Here is a 16,005-nt window from a genome sequence, read left to right as displayed (position 1 = left end):
TACACATCACAGGAAACTGCAACTTTTAGATTACTCTGTAACTGGATTACCACAGGAACCAGGAAGCAAAGCTATATCCGGCATTGCGATCCAATATCCAGAGTCTTATAAAGGGTGAAGGCAGCTTGTGATCAGCAACTTGAGCCCCCAGCAGATGATCACAAGTCAGCAGGACTTAACTTCTGCTGAACTGGAAAGCAGTGAAGCCAGTGCCAGCTGCTGCCCATGATTGGCTGTGCAACTAAGTGATACCAGGCTATTTGTCAGACTCTGCAGTCTGAACTGAGTCTGATGCTGCCATAACACCCAACGAGTGAAATGCTGAACACCGCACGACAGGCGTCCACAGGCTGTTCATACAGTTGAAACCTGTAGGCACTCAGGTGACCATTTTTGTATGTTTTGAACATTTGACTGAACTCCTGAATATTCTACTGATGGAAACCCATGGTTTGATGCTCCTGAAAGGCAGCTGATGTTTTTTCTTGAGACAGCTTGAAGCATCTTTAGCGAATTATAGAATAGAAGATGAAGGATAGGAGGTATACAGGTCAGGCAATACATTCTCCTGAGGGGCCATGTTCTAGACTATGACTGTTGTGGAGAGTCAAACCAATACACAGTGTAACGTTCTCACACATAGTATTTATCTCCCACCCAGTATGATGGTCAGTACAGCCACATAGCCCCCCACGCATTATGGGTGTCTCCCAAAGACCCCCACACAGAATGATGTCCCTGTAGCACCCAGGAATATGGGGTACTCGGTTCTGGGCAGTGTACATCCTGGGGATGTCACGATGGTGGCCGTTACCCGGTTCCGTGCCCTGGGCCCTTTTTGTAATGGGGGATATTTACAGGGAATTTGTGAATAAAGTTATTCGTGACGCCACTTGCAGTGTTGTGGCTAAGTGTAGGGAGCCGCGGCTGCAGAATATCCTTACTGGGGCTGATGGTATGAGCAGCTAGTATGGTAGTCCCTCTGCAAGTAGGGTATTGCCCCAGTGGGTGTATGGTACAGTGAGCGTCGGAAGAAGGAGTCCAGACAGGTATTCAGTGCAACTGGTTTACTCACTATTTGGGTGTTAACTGGTTGCCCGAGGCCGGCTGGTTTCACCTCCAGGTCCCCTTCATCCCAGTGCCAATCTGGTTCTCTGGTACCTTCTTCCCCTACACCTGTGTCTGGTAAGTGGGTCCCCATGGTATGGAACACTGGGGGTGTCCGTTCTGAGGTTTCTCCACCTCTGTCCGCCTGATGGTAGCGTGAACCCTGTAGGGTTGGAGTCTCTGGTCCTGTCCCCGGTTCTCCCTTTGCTACTGAGTCTTTAGATTCTTTAGGGTCAGCGAGGTCCTTGATGGTCCCCTCTCTGTGCAGGTTTTAACAGGTTGTCATGAAGCTCTTTCCTGTCCTAGGGTCCTGTACACTGTCGGTGCGCAGTTCCGGGAGTACTCCACCGGCAACTACCTCTCCTGGGTACCAGGTCACCGTCAACCCGAGTCAGGACGTTGCTCAGTCACCTTTCACCTCCACTGTCTGACACTTTCTGACTACTCTCCACAGTCTGCCCCTCTCACCTGGTCAACTAGGCGGCCATCCATTGGTCCCACCCTAGCTGGGTACCATTGTATGGGGGAATTGTTGGGGAAAACTGGGATTTCCTAGGTTCTTGTTGGTACCGGCACTGGGGTTCTGAGTACCTAAGGGAGTAGGCCCTGCATCCTTGTGGGGATGCAGAACATTGTAGCACCCTAAGGTGTTCAGGGGCACTACATCCCCATAACCCCTCCAAAAAATAAGTAATGCCTCTACAGCTCCCCACACATTATGATGATTCCACATCTCCCACACAGTATGATCTTCTACAAGCCTCCACAAAGTATGTCCATCTCACAGCTCAAAAAGCAGTATGATATTCTCACAGATCAAAACACAGTACGATGCCCCATCACCCCTCACACATAGTATGATGTCCCCATCACCCCTCACACACAGTATGATGCCCCTATAACCCCTCACACATAGTATCATGTCCTCATCACCCCTCACACACAGTATGATGTCCCCATCACCCCTCACACACAGCATAATAGCCACTACAGATCTCCAAACAGTATCATATAGATACACAGGGCCCCTGTTCTCAGCCTAACACCTGGAAATACCCTTGAAGGTAGGGAGGTCTGGACCTCCAACCTAGGCCCTACCTCCTGTCCATGGTTAGAGCAAAACGGCCGTAATCCTGGGGGAGCTTGCACCCAGCTCTGCCACTGCCTTTTTTATGCACACCTTTTTGTATTAATAAATCCCGTTCACGAATCTTGGAGTGGAACCACTTTTTTTCTTTCATGGATTTGTGACGCCCTGGACACCCAGGGGTCACAGGTCACTACACTCACCACATACACCCCCACCCCAGTAAGGTATCACCAGTCAACCAAAAGACCTGATTGCCTCCTCAGAGTCAGACAGGCACACCAGGTGGGCGGAGTCAGGTGGAAAGACACGCCCACAGAGGAGTCTGCTGGCCTGAGGCAGGAAAACACAAACAGTGAAAGGGTTTAGAGTTTGAGGAGAGAGGAGGTCAGTTCTGCTTGGGGCCTGGGTTGGAGCCTAGGACCACAGATCAGTCAGGCAGGCAGACGGTAGTGGCCGCCTGCAGGAGACCGGGAATACGACCAGCGGAACCGTAAGGGACCGGCACAGGGTAGTGGCCCGCCGGAACCGAACCAGGGAGCTAACTGGATACCGGAGCACCAGGCAGGGTACTCAGACCCCGACTAGGCTAGAAGCCACCACCATAGTCAAATTAACTGATTGCGGTCTGGACCTCAGGGGTTCATTCCCACCTAAGTCCCGATTGAAGGCAACAGCCCAACCCGTCCGGATAGTAGCCACCGCCAGAGGCCAGAGATCCAAGAGCCAGCGTCTGCGGGCAAACGGGCTCCTACGACACATACACGCCGGGGAGCAGACTACCAGTGCCCAGGCACGGTAGCCACCATCACATAAAGGTGCAGGAGAAAGGCGGACATTACCAACCTATCTGGAGAAACTGCAGCCGGCTGCAGGCCCCGTTCGTCACCCCGTTTGGTTTACCAGTGACTCTGTGTGGTTTAATCGTGAGTACATCAGTGCCATCAGGCGCTGCACCGCAACCCTGCCCCTGCACCCCGGCCTTCACCACCGGGCCCCGGGACCAACATCCCCTACCCACGGAGGGGTCAACACCTAGCTGCGCCCCTACACCGCTCCCGGGATTCCCCGTACCTTTACCGCAGCGGTGACACAAGGTTCAGGTTGCTTGGGTGGGAATGCGGAAGGACATGGACCCGTTCCTCGTATGTTTAATAAAAATGTTCCCGTTTGTAATGGCTCAAGTGATGTGCCTCCCGTAAGGGAAGAAATGAAAAAAAAAATGCTTTTGACTGTTTTTTCACCTGTTTATATCTTTTCAGAAAAATAAAATCGGTGATGGACGGGCAGCCCGCGGACGGTCTGCATTACCTAGCTGCGCCCCTACACCGCTCTTGGGATTCCCCGTACCTTTACCGCAGCGGTGGTGTCCACCATCACCACAACCCGTGGGTGGCGTCATGAACTTTCCCAAAAACAACCACCCCTCTACAACCCCTGCATGCACCGCCACTACTCCCTTCCAGAGCGACGTGATCCCCTGGTCCGGAGGCGCTCGAGCCACCGACACCTGCGAGCCCGGACCCGAGCGGCTCGGCGGTCGCAGCCGAGGCCGCGGGGCGGTACAGATTACTTACTGGACATCTGCCTCCTTTAAAGTGTGATTGATTATTGGATCTGGAGCAGCTTTCCTCCGGCCACCCAACCATGAAAGGTAAACCCTGGTAGGGCAGGATTAAATCTTTATTCTCCTGAACTTTAATATCTCCTGTCCTTGTCCCTAATGATAAGACCTCCCTCCACAACCCACCATGGGGGAAAGGGGCAAGAACGGAAGTCAACAATTTGGTGCAGAAATCTGGTGCAGACATTTCAGTAGCAGATTTGCATCTTCTGGCAGAAAGCTGCACATAATCTGTTTTTTTGTGCCAGGAGATGCAGTTGTGGTGCTGGAATTTACTCCCTTCCTGTAAAATTGTGACGCCCTGACAAAATCAGGTTGTCACAGGAGACTGCATCCATCTTCCAGATGCAGGATTGCTCTCCTCATTGTCTTACCAACACAACCACACACACAGGTACAAACACCAGCCACAAGAGCCTAGTCACCCCCCAGGACAATAGGGACACACCAGTGGGCGAGGCCAGGCAGATGGTGACGCCCACCTAGGGGTCCTGAGGTGTTCGGGGAGGGAACAAGTCAGTTTGAGTCAGACAGAGAAAGAGTGTGTAGTAGAGAGGAAGTGAGAGGAGTGAAGTGGTAGTCGGGGGTTGTAGCTCCCGGACTACCGGACTACCTGAGCTGACTAGGTGACAGACGGCAGAGCAGGGCCACAGGCGACGGAGATCCAGTCACGGGAGACTTTAAGTGGACCGGGGCAGGCTTGTAGCCCGCCGGTGCCGACAGTGGGAATCCGGTCCGGAGGCCGTGCACAGTCAGAGTACCTGGACCCCAGGGCAAGGACAGCTGCAAGCACCTTTCCAATCAACCAGCAGGGGACAAGATTCCAAGTCTTGTCCCACTAGCAGCCCAGATAGAGCGAGACGGAAGCCTAATGCGGGGATAGGGCGTCTGCAAGTGCCTGTTAAAAACCCAAGGATCAGATTTCGCGGGCCACAGCTCCCACAGCAAAGACACCGGGAGTGGACTTTCCCCGTTTCATGCGGACTAGTCAACACACAAGACAACAGCACAGAAGTGCAGGAGTAAGGGCCCCTGTCCTGTCTACCGGTTTACGGGACCCGAGCACACCCCTCCGGAGGCTACCGGTATCCGACATTTGGTTTACTATCTGGACTCTGTGTGACTTTATTCAAATAATGACTACATGGGTATCATCCGGTCCAGCCCTGCGGACTGCATCCCAGCACTCCACCTACACCTGGGCCCCGGGACAACACATCCCCTACCTGTGGAAGGGATATCATCCTGCTGCCCCGCTCCATCAGCACCGGGCACCCCATAACAAGGCAGCGGCGGTGTCACCAACCATCACCGCAACCCACGGGTGGCGTCACTGACAAACTCTCCCCTGTAAATAACCTCCCTATTCAGTTGTGGGCGACGGACTGCTGCACGAGCCCGGGTCTGGCTGTCACTCGAGCCACAGCAACCGCCCGGATCCAAGCGTCTCGAGCAGCCCCCCCTGCCGTGGTCTGTCCCCCGCCTGCAACAGAGAACTTGGCATCACGAACAGCATACTTACCCCATCCACTAACCTGGGTGAAGTGCGCCTTTCCTGGACTGTTAACCCTTGAAACGCTGACATTTTTCGGACCGCCGCCATCTTACCCGCTATATTTGACGCCAAAAACAACAATCTCACTATCTTCATCCCTGAAAAGAACGCGAGTCTGAATCTCCGCCCACCTTCCTGTGAACGCAGCCTGAACCCGGTGACCTCCAGAACAGGAAGCAGCAAAGGACAGTGGGTCCCGCGAGATTGCTGTTGATAAACCAAGGCGGAAGGTGAGGGAGTGGCATGTGACCAGAGCTGATAAAGTGCAGGGACGCCAGGACTCTGCAGAAATCCGTTCCTGGACACCAACGTGGCAGGATGTCACAGCAGCCTGGCAGGAGGTGCCTGGAAAGTCCTGTTCCCAGAACCGCTGACTAGATCGAGGAGCTGACTGAGAGGATGTGCCGGAGGATCCAGGCCCAAGCCCAGTTCATGCTGGCGAAAGGGATGTCGGAAATAAAGGGCCTGGCTGCAGCCGTCCTGGCGTGCGAAGTGGAGATGGCCTCTGAGGATCGGGTAAGCGGAGACCCACGCCCCTATGTTCCCCAGGAACTGACCTGCCCGGCTGAGGGGTCCGGCCTGCTCCCGTCCGCCACGCCACCTCCCTCGTCACCCGTGCCCGCGGTCAATGCCCCGACTGACCCGTTGCCCCTTCCCGTGGCAGCGGAAACCGCCGTGGTGTCTGCGGGGGAGAACCCAGTCACTGGGTCCTCGGGCCTTACTGTCACCACCACTCCAGCACCACTGATGACGTCTGACCCGGCCGCGAGCAAGGCCGCACCGCCGATGACGTCCGTCCCGGCCCCGAGCCTGGCTGCACCACCGATGACGTCCATCCCGGCCCGAGCCTGGCTGCACCACTGATGATGTCAGTCCCAGCTCTGAGTCCGGCCGCTACGCAGGCGGCACCCATTCCTGTTTCTACTCCGGCTGCCGCGCCCAAAGCTTCCGGGCTTCCCGTTCCAGCTGAGGAGCAGCTGGTGTGCACTTGCAAAAGTGAGGAGCAACCCGCTGATGGATGGGGCCCACGACAACATGAGAGGCCGGTTGGAGCCGGCGCCTAGGGCATCCGAGCGGGCTTGGCTCCTGAGCAGGAGGAGGAGCACGGGAACAGTGCCCCATACTGGGAGCGGCAGCAGCAGCAGCTCCGCAGAGAGATAGCTGCTCTGGAAACCGCAATCTGCAAGTTTTAAAGTTATGTGTGGACTGCTACCCTTGTTGAACGTCCTCGTGTTCCATGGAGGAGGCCATCTGGATCCCAGGTGGAGGGTGGCAGGTGAGCTAAAAAGTTAAAGAAGCGCTGTTCTTGTTAAACCTCTTCACCCTGCCTGTTAAAGATGAAGAGGCCATCAGGAACCAGAGCAGCATGCCACAAGGAGGTGGTATCAGGAGCCCTAGGTGGAGGATGGTGCAGTAGTTACCCGGTTAGAAGTTGAAGAAAGGGAGGCAGCTGCACCTGTTACCGCAGGCAACTCGAGGGGGTTCCAGGACAGTGCGGCACCGTGAGTGAAGGTGGCACTGGGGACCCGTGTTGTTTGGGTGGCGGGTTGTGAGGGGAGAAAAGCTGCAACAGGCAGTAAAATGTTGTCGTTTATGAACCATGGCCTCAGGACTGGCAGAGGCCACCCAAAGACTTTCTTGGGTTATTGTACATACCCCACATTTACCTTCTTGTTCCTCTACCACCAGGACTGTGACACCCACTGGAGAGGACTGGTTGGAGGAAGGGCCTGCGGTAGAGTCAGCCGAGGCCCAGCCAGTGCCAAAACCGGTGGCTAACCTCCAGGCCAGAGGGTTCTGGACTTTGGGACTCTTTGGGGTGGACTGGTGGGAAAGGGACTGTGTTACGTAACGTTCAAGAAATGTGCCTCCCTGTAAAGGGGTGAAATGTTCAAAGTTTAATATGTTATGTTTTTACCTTTTTTTACGTTTTACAGAAGCAGAAAAAAATAAAAACCGGTGCCGGACAGCCCGAGGACGGGCTGTGTTCTACCAAGGGGGAGTGTGACGCCCTGACAAAATCAGGTTGTCTCAGAAAACTGCATCCATCTTCCAGATGCAGGATTCACTGCTCCTTGGCCTTCCAACACAACCACACACAGGTACAAACACCAGCCACAAAAGCCTAGTCACCCCCCCAGGACAATAGGGACACACCAGTGGGCGAGGCCAAGGAGATGGTGACGCCCACCTAGGGGTCCTGAGGTGTTCGGGGAGGGAACAAGTCAGTCTGAGTCAGACAGAGAAAGAGTGTGTAGTAGAGAGTGAAAGTGAGAGGAGTGGAATGGTAGTCGATGGTTGTAGCTCCCGGACTACCTAAGCTGACTAGGTGGCAGATGGCAGAGCAGGGCCACAGGCGACGGAGATCCGTTCACGGGAGACCTTAAGTGGACCAGGGCAGGATTGTAGCCCGCCAATGCCGACAGTGGGAATCCGGTCCGGAGGCCGTGCACAGTCGGGGTACCTGGACCCCAGGGCGAGGACAGCTGCAAGCACCTTTCCAATTAATCAGCAGGGGACAAGATTCCAAGTCTTGTCCCACTAGCAGCCCAGATAGAGCGAGACGGAAGACCAACGCGGGGGATAGGGTGTCTGCAAGTGCCTGTTAAAATCCCAAGGGTCAGATCTCACGGGCCACAGCTCCGACAGAAAAGTCACCGGGAGTGGACTTTCCCCGTTTCATGCGGACTAGTCAACACACAAGACAACAACACAGAAGTGCAGGAGGAAGGGCCCCTGTCCTGTCTACCGGTGTGCGGTACCTGAGCACACCCCTCCGGAGGCTACCGGTATCCGGAATTTGGTTTACTATCTGGACTCTGTGTGACTTTATTCAAATAGTGAGTACACCGGTATCATCCGGTCCAGCCCTGCAGACTGTGTCCCAGCACTGCACCTTCACCTGGGTCATCGGGACAACACCTCCCCTACCCGTGGAGGGGATACCATCCTGCTTCCCTGCTCCATCAGCCCCAGGCACCCTATACCAAGGCAGAGTCGGTGTCACCAAAAATCACCGCACCCCCACGGGTGGCATCACTGACAAACTCTCCCCTGTAAATAACCCCTTTATTCAGTTGTGGGCGACAGACTGATGCACGAGCCCGGGTCCGGATGCCACTCGAGCCACAGCAACCACCCGGCTCCGAGAGTCTCGAGCAGCCCCCTGCCGTGGTCTGTTCCCCGCCCGCAACAGAAAACGACCAAGACCAGGTAATCCACGTAACCCGGAAGACCCCCAGGACACCCTGGAATATCATTTTAAAGGTTAGGATTTTTTCCTTGAGGGTCCAAGAGCTGGTTATGGATCGCAATGAGCTCACTGAAGGACTTTCATGTTTTTTTTCTGATGTATGCTCATTTTGTGAGAGGTGCTGAGCTATATCTAACCACATCCTAGCTTGTTCTAGTTTGTTCTTTTATCTAAGTCAACCTTCCCAATTACAAACACACTATAGAATAGAGGTCCCAGCAGTGCCATGCCTAAAGGCCCCTGCGCAGACTGAGACAGCCGTAACTGGATGACTCAGATGATCACGAAGACCTTCCTTTCCTAAGTGGCCATCAAGGGTTCCATGTGCTAGCTGCTGGAGGAGGGATAGAATTGTATTAGTGGTATAAACGCAAGGATTAGAGCTCTACAGTCCTTGCTGCTTCAACCTAAAACCAAATATCCTTTGTCAGAGCTCCATCCATTCTATTCCCTGTTACTATCTCTATAACCTGCGGTCAGTGTAGGGATAGCTGCTGGAGGAGGGATAGGTTTGTATTAGAGGTACTGTATATAGTCAGGGAATAGATTGTTACAGTCCTTGCTGCTGTAACCTTAAACCAAATATTCTTTGTCAGGACTATATCTACTCTATTCCCTATTAATACCCCTTTTTGTTGCATTCATTGTGGGGCTAGCCACTGCAGGAGGGATAGGTTAGGATTAGAGGTATATAGGCAGAGATTATAGCCTTACAATCATTGCTGCTGCACCCTAAAACCAAATATCCTTTGTCAGAGCTCCAACAATTCTATTCCCTATTAATATCTCTGTAACCTGCATTCAGTGTAGGGATAGCTGCTGGAGGTGGGATAGTTTGATAGGTTTGTGTCGCGGGCAGAGAGGGCGCTGCGCTCACCACGCTGGCGCTGCTGCTGCTGCTGCTCGGTGGCTCGAGCGGTGGGCCGGATCTGGGGACTCGAGCGGCGCTCCTCGCCCGTGAGTGAAAGGGGTGGTTTGGTTTGGGGATGTAGTCCATGACGCCACCCACGGTGTGTGGTGAGGTTGGGGCCCCACCGCTGCTCTGTACGGGGATCCCGGGAGCGATGACAGGGAGCAGCTGGGATGTTTCTCTCCCCTCCGTGGGTAGGGGGATTTGGTAGTCCCGGGGCCCGGAGTTGTTGACTGTAAGGTGGATTGCGGGGCTTGGCCGGGTGCAGGGTCGCGGGGCAGCGCAGTGCCAGACGGCACGGTGGTACTTACTCAGCCAGTAACGTACACGGAGTCTCTGGTAAAACAAACGGCTGGATGGACGAGTCCCACAGACCGCTGCGGCGGTCACTCCCGGTAGGTTGGCGGTGACTGTCTCTCCCTGCACCGGTGTTATGTTCTCGGCCCCGATGGCTTCCCACCGATAACCCGCTCCCCAGCGGTATATTTGCCGGAGGAGCCCCTTTTGCCCGCAGGCGCTGGCCCTGGGAACTCTAGCTGTGGCGGTAGCTGTATTTCCCTTCACGGTTGAGCGGTTGCCTTTAGTCGGGTCTTTACTGCTGGGAAACCCCGGAGGTTCCCGTCGCTGATGGATTTGACCGGTTTAACGGTGACTCCAAGCCTAGTCGGGGTCCGTAGGCCCTGCCGAATGGTGCTGGCCTCTCTTCGCTCCCCGGTCCGGTACCAGCGGGCCACCGCCCGTCCCCAGTCCTTACGGTTGTGCGTCAATCGGCCTCGCCTGCAGACGGTCACCACCGTCTGCCAACCTTGCTGTTTCTGTGCCCGGGCCACGTACCTGGACACAGCCAGTCAGCTCCTCCACTACTACTTCCTCAACTCCACTCCAAAACTCAACTCAACTGCCTTCCGTTTCCCGCCTCCAGGACTGTGAACTCCTCGGTGGGTGGAGCCAACCGCCTGGCTCCGCCCCACCTGGTGTGGACATCAGCCCCTGGAGGGAGGCAACAAGGATTTTGTGTGGGCGGCTGATGTGCCTAACCGGGGTGTGGGGTGTGTTGTTTCAGTGTTTTTTCTGTGTTTTTAAGGGGTAATGATTTTTTTACTGTGTAATTCTTGATATCCGTCTCTAATCATGTGCTATACTTTGTTGTTGGTATCATGTTAATAAAATTTGTATACTTTTTTGAAATCTTGTGTAATTGTTTCTCTGATGCACTACGTGATTACGCAGGTCTAATGTAGGTTTATGTGTTGTTTCAGTACCTGTGACGTCCTGGCTTGTCCAGGGCGCCACATTTGTATTAGAGGTACTGTATATAGGCAAGGAATAGATTCTTACAGTCCTTGCTGCTGTAACCTAAAACCAAATATTTTTCTGTCAGGACTATATCTACTCTATTCCCTAATTATACCCCTTTTTGCTGCATTCATTGTGGGCTAGCTGCTGCAGGAGGGATAGGATTAGAGGCATATAGGTAGAGATTATAGCCTTACAATCATTGCTGCTGCACCCTAAAACCAAATATCCTTTGTCAGGGCTACATCTATTCTATTCCCTGTTAATACTGTGAAGTTTGCAGATCTATATCATCTACCTAATGTAATATGTGCAGCCGGTGCGGTAAGGGACATGGAAGTTGACGTGCTGCTGATGGTGCACACAGAGACCGAGGCCTTCTGCCGAGCACAAGAAACACTCTCATTCTCAAGACAGCTTTCACGAGTACATCCTTCTAATTTTTGTCAGTCCTTGCACATAGTGCATAGGCTCTACTAGTCTAAGAGTACAACTCCTTAATGGGATAAATTGTTTTCTGAGGCCCTTGTCGAAGTGTCTTCAAGAGTGTATTTCAGTCCATCCTTCTAATTTTTGGCGGCCTTTGTACTTAGTGAATAAGCTTCATTAGTGAAGTCACACTTACTAACCATTATAACAGAAAGTGTATGAGGCCTCCTCTATGTGTAATACAGGGTGTATCGGAGTCCCTCCTCTATGTGTAATACAGGGTGTATCGGAGTCACTCCTCTATGTGTAATAGAGTGTATCGGAGTCCCTCCTCTATGTGTAATACAGGGTGTATCGGAGTCCCTCCTCTATGTGTAATACAGGGGGTATTGCAGCGTCCCCTCTATGTGTAATATAGGGTGTATTGGAGTTTCTACTCTATGTCTAATACAGGGGGTATCGGAGTCCCTCCTCTATGTATAATACAGGGTGTATTGAAGCCCCCCTCTACATTTACTACAGGGTGTATTGGAATTCCTCCTCTATGTATAATACAGGGTGTATTGCAGCCCCCCCTCTACGTGTAATACAGGGTGTATTGGAGTTCCTCCTCTATGTGTAATACAGGGTGTATCGGAGTCCCTTCTCTACGTGTAATACAGGGTGTATTGGAGTTCCTCCTCTATGTGTAATACACGGTGTATCGGAGTCCCTCCTCTATGTATAATACAGGGTGTTTTGCAGCCCCCCTCTACGTTTAATATAGGTTGTATTGGAGTTCCTCCTCTATGTATAATACAGGGTGTATTGCAGCCACCCCTCTACGTGTAATACAGGGTGTATTGGAGTTCCTCCTCTATGTATAATACAGGGTGTATTGCAGCCACCCCTCTACGTGTAATACAGGGTGTATTGGAGTTCCTCCTCTATGTGTAATACAGGGTGTATCGGAGTCCCTTCTCTACGTGTAATACAGGGTGTATTGGAGTTCCTCCTCTATGTGTAATACAGGGTGTATTGCAGCCCCTCCTCTATGTGTAATACAGGGGGTATTGGAGTTCCTCCTCTATGTGTAATACAGGGTGTATCAGAGTCCCTCCTCTATGTGTAATACAGTGGGTATTGAAGCCCCTCCTCTATATGTAATACAGGGGGTATTGCAGCACCTCCTCTATGTCTAATACAGGGTGTATTGCAGCCCTTCCTATGTATGTAATACAGGGTGTATGGGAGTCCCTCTTCCTTCTATGTATTGGCAGTTTTTGCATTGTGAGGTTCAGAGTCCGTCCTTCATACATTACACAGGAGGTATCTGACATGTCACACACACCACAGGCCCAGATAAGATGGTAAAATCTTATTTCGTTTCCCGGTGACTGCCGATGGGTGCAGTTTTATTTCCCTCTATACTATGTAATCTACTGTAGTCACAGGCGACGGGGAAATACGGTGAGCGATGGTTCGGCTATTAAGGCTTTGTTCACACATTGCATTTTTGCTGTTTTTTTTTTTTGCAGCTTTTGTATGAGCGTTATATAAATTAAAAGCTGATGTTTACAATCCCAGCAAAAGCGGTGAGATTTTATAAATTTAATGCACACAATTGTTTTTTTCCCTGACTTAAATAAAAACTGGTGTGACTCTTTCAGTGTTTTTGCAGAGTTTTTCAACATCGAGAGTAATAAGAAAGTGCAAAAACGCAAGGTGTGAACATAACCTGAGGGATGGAAGAGGCTTTTTTTGTTTTCTGTTTTATTTCCCCTTATACAAGTCTTTACACAGGAAAGAATGTTTCTTAACATTTTTGCCTGGAAAATCAATTTTATCTTTAGTTTTGTTAGTTTTATTGTCACTCCATAAAAGTTGCGTAATACTCTGACAACATTGTTCCCAGTCAGAGATGATGAAGGGGTATAGCCCCTACGATATGGTTTAAGGTACTGTGACTTTAAGCGACTGTGCACCCTTCAAGGTTATAGACTGTCTGGCTCAGCTGACGCTTCCCCTCTAGAACTGTGAACTTGGACTACCCCACCCAAAAAGTGCAGGGAAAAGAGAAAGAGCGGGAGAAGAGTTTAGGCGGGAACTAGAGTAGTCAGATTGTCTTAAAGAGGGAGAGAAGATCATTGTTCCCTGTTCTGTCTGAGAGCGGCGGTTTGGGTAAAGGCATGATGCCATCTTCAAGAGATACTGCGAGCTGGACCATGAGAAAGCCCTGATGAAAGACGAGTGAGCACCGATCAGACGTTCCTGAGGATGGCGAATCTGAGGAAGAAGAGAGTTTGCCCCCTGGCCTGGAAGGAGAGGTGTGCACTAATGAGCATCACAGCACCGGACTCCCGGGAGTGGACCTGTTCCTTCTCGACTGGACCTTGAGTCTGTACTGTGGTGCGCACTTTGTATGGGCATAGCGTAGGCCTTGTTGTGATAGCTGGGGCGACTGATGTTTGGCGCATCCCATCTAGGAGTTTCTGATTATTAAAATTTACTGTTCACAGTATAACTTCCCCTGTTTACCTGCAAAACATCTACCGTAATTCCTGTCTGTTAATAAACCTACCCTTGGTTCTGCAATCTCGACTTCAGTGCTGTATTTGAACCCTGCACAGTGGTGGTTCCTAAGCCACCGCTACAACGCGTCCAGGCGTCTTCCCCATGCGGTTCTCATTCCTCTTGTTACTGTTTCCTCCCTTTTCAGTGGTTTTATGCCCTCTTTAGTCCTCCTTGAAGAGTTTTCTGGAAACATGCTCCATTTCCCCATAAACTTCATTACTTGAGCCGAGCCCGTCCGAGCGTCCGACCTGCTCGATGTATCAAGCACTTGAGCATTTTTGTGCCCTCTCATCACTAACAGGTTCTCTTTAAGTCATCTAATAATGAAAAAAATCACAACAATGTTCTGAAGACAAACAGTTTATTTCAGTTTTATGCAATTATCATATCGACATAATGAAGAACTCAACACAAATCCCCAAACAGGAGAGAATTTACATCCTTTTACTACATAGAATGTGGACATTTTGGACAATGACGTTTCTCACCTCCTGGTTCCTCAGGCTGTAGACAAGAGGATTGAACATGGGCGTCATAACAGAATAGAAAATAGAAGCCACCTTACTTTGGGTATTGACGGCATTGGAAGGAGGCTGTAAGTAATTGAAGAGCACAGACACATAGAAGATGGAGGAACAGATGATGTGTGAGGAGCAGGTGCTGAACGCCTTCTGTCTGCCCTTGGATGACTTGATCTTAAGAATTGAAATGATGATGAAAAGATATGGAATCAGGATTGCGATCAGTGAACCAATACCGTAAATTCCAATGAGGAACATGATGACCATGTCACACATGACAATATCCGAGCAGGACAGCTTGAGCAGTGGAGGGATGTCACAGTAAAAGTGGTCGATAACATTTGAGCCACAGTATTGAAGACTAAACATACAGCTGGTCTGTGCTGCTGACTGCAAAAAGCCAAGAGCAAAAGCTATGAGAACCATACACAGACATCTTGTCTTGGTCATCATGGCCACATAATGTAGAGGATGACAAATAGCGGCATACCGGTCATAGGACATGTTTGAGAGCAAATGAGCATCAGTACTGGCCAAAGCAGCGAAGAAGTAGAACTGAAGAGCACAACCATGAAATGAGATGACCTTCCTTCTGGAAACAAGGTCCAAAATCAGTTTAGGTACAATAACTGAGGAGTAGAAGAGGTCGACCACTGAGAGGTAACTGAGGAAATAATACATCGGGGTGTGTAGGGCCGGCGTCTTATGGACAGTGATGAACAACCCGATGTTAGCAACCACAGTTATCATGTAAACCAGAAGGAAGAATATGAAGAGGAAGATGGCGAGAGCTGTGTCATCAGTCAGTCCGGAGAACTGGAACATCGTGGGTTGACTTTGATTCATCTGGTCCTTGAATGAACATTAAGAAGACATTGAGAATGTTATCTAAGTAGGTATAGGGTCATACAGGTCACAGTGTACCGAAATTATACCGATCCATCCAGATCACCTGTGTACTTGACCGGTGCTGGTGAATTTGGGTGGACTATGGATGTTGTGGACCTACCACCATCATTGCATGGTAAACAGATAAAATATAAACCTAGGCCTTAGATTGATCAATTTTTATTGAAATATTTTTGAGTAAAAAAAGTAAATCTTATGCCTAAGTCCCCCATAAACATTACACTGATGTCGACCTAACCCACCGATATCGACAGGTTCATCCGACATGTATTGGGGCACCAGGCGACTAATTATTGGAGAAGAGCATGGCCAATTTCAGACTACCAAGCCATTGTAGACCTGGAAATAAGCCACTGGCCATCAAGTCAGCTGGTGGCTTTCTCATAGAGAACATAGGAACGCTTGGCCAAACAATCACTCTTGTGTATGGAAGAGTAGGTTGACGTTACGGTCAGTCGGAACATCATTCGGCTGGCAGCCATCGAATGTATATGGCTAGCTCTAACTATGGGTTTCAAAGGAACAAAGACAAAAACACTACGTTGGGATTTCCCTTGGAATCACTGAAAAACTATACTAACAAAGCCCCCCTTTATCTATCCTCTGTGTCTAGCTACCGCCCCATATTAATTCTCGCCTATACCTCAAAACCACTGGAACAGCATGTCCATCTTGAACTGTCCTCATTCCTCTCCTCCTGTTCCCTCTTTGACCAGCTACAATCTGACTTCCGACCGCATCACTCTACTGATACTACATTA

At 51.0% G+C, this 16,005-nt stretch overlaps 1 protein-coding gene across 1 annotated transcript; it reads right to left on the bottom strand.

Annotated features, from left to right (window-relative positions):
- Positions 1–14,248: 14,248 nt before the first annotated feature.
- LOC142303058 (olfactory receptor 5B12-like) lies at positions 14,249–15,181 on the bottom strand. The gene has a single exon (XM_075344151.1). It carries the CDS (start codon positions 15,179–15,181, stop codon positions 14,249–14,251), a length of 933 nt encoding a protein of 310 aa, XP_075200266.1.
- Between the last annotated feature and the right edge of the window lie 824 nt (positions 15,182–16,005).

Source organism: Anomaloglossus baeobatrachus, chromosome 4 (genome assembly GCF_048569485.1).
Source record: "Anomaloglossus baeobatrachus isolate aAnoBae1 chromosome 4, aAnoBae1.hap1, whole genome shotgun sequence".
NCBI lineage: Eukaryota > Metazoa > Chordata > Amphibia > Anura > Aromobatidae > Anomaloglossus > Anomaloglossus baeobatrachus.
This window is presented reverse-complemented; position numbering and strand designations above follow the sequence as displayed.

Coding starts and splice junctions, on each gene's coding strand:
- LOC142303058 (XM_075344151.1), bottom strand. CDS start 15,181: ATGAATCAAAGTCAACCCACGATGTTCCAGTTCTCCGGACTGACTGAT.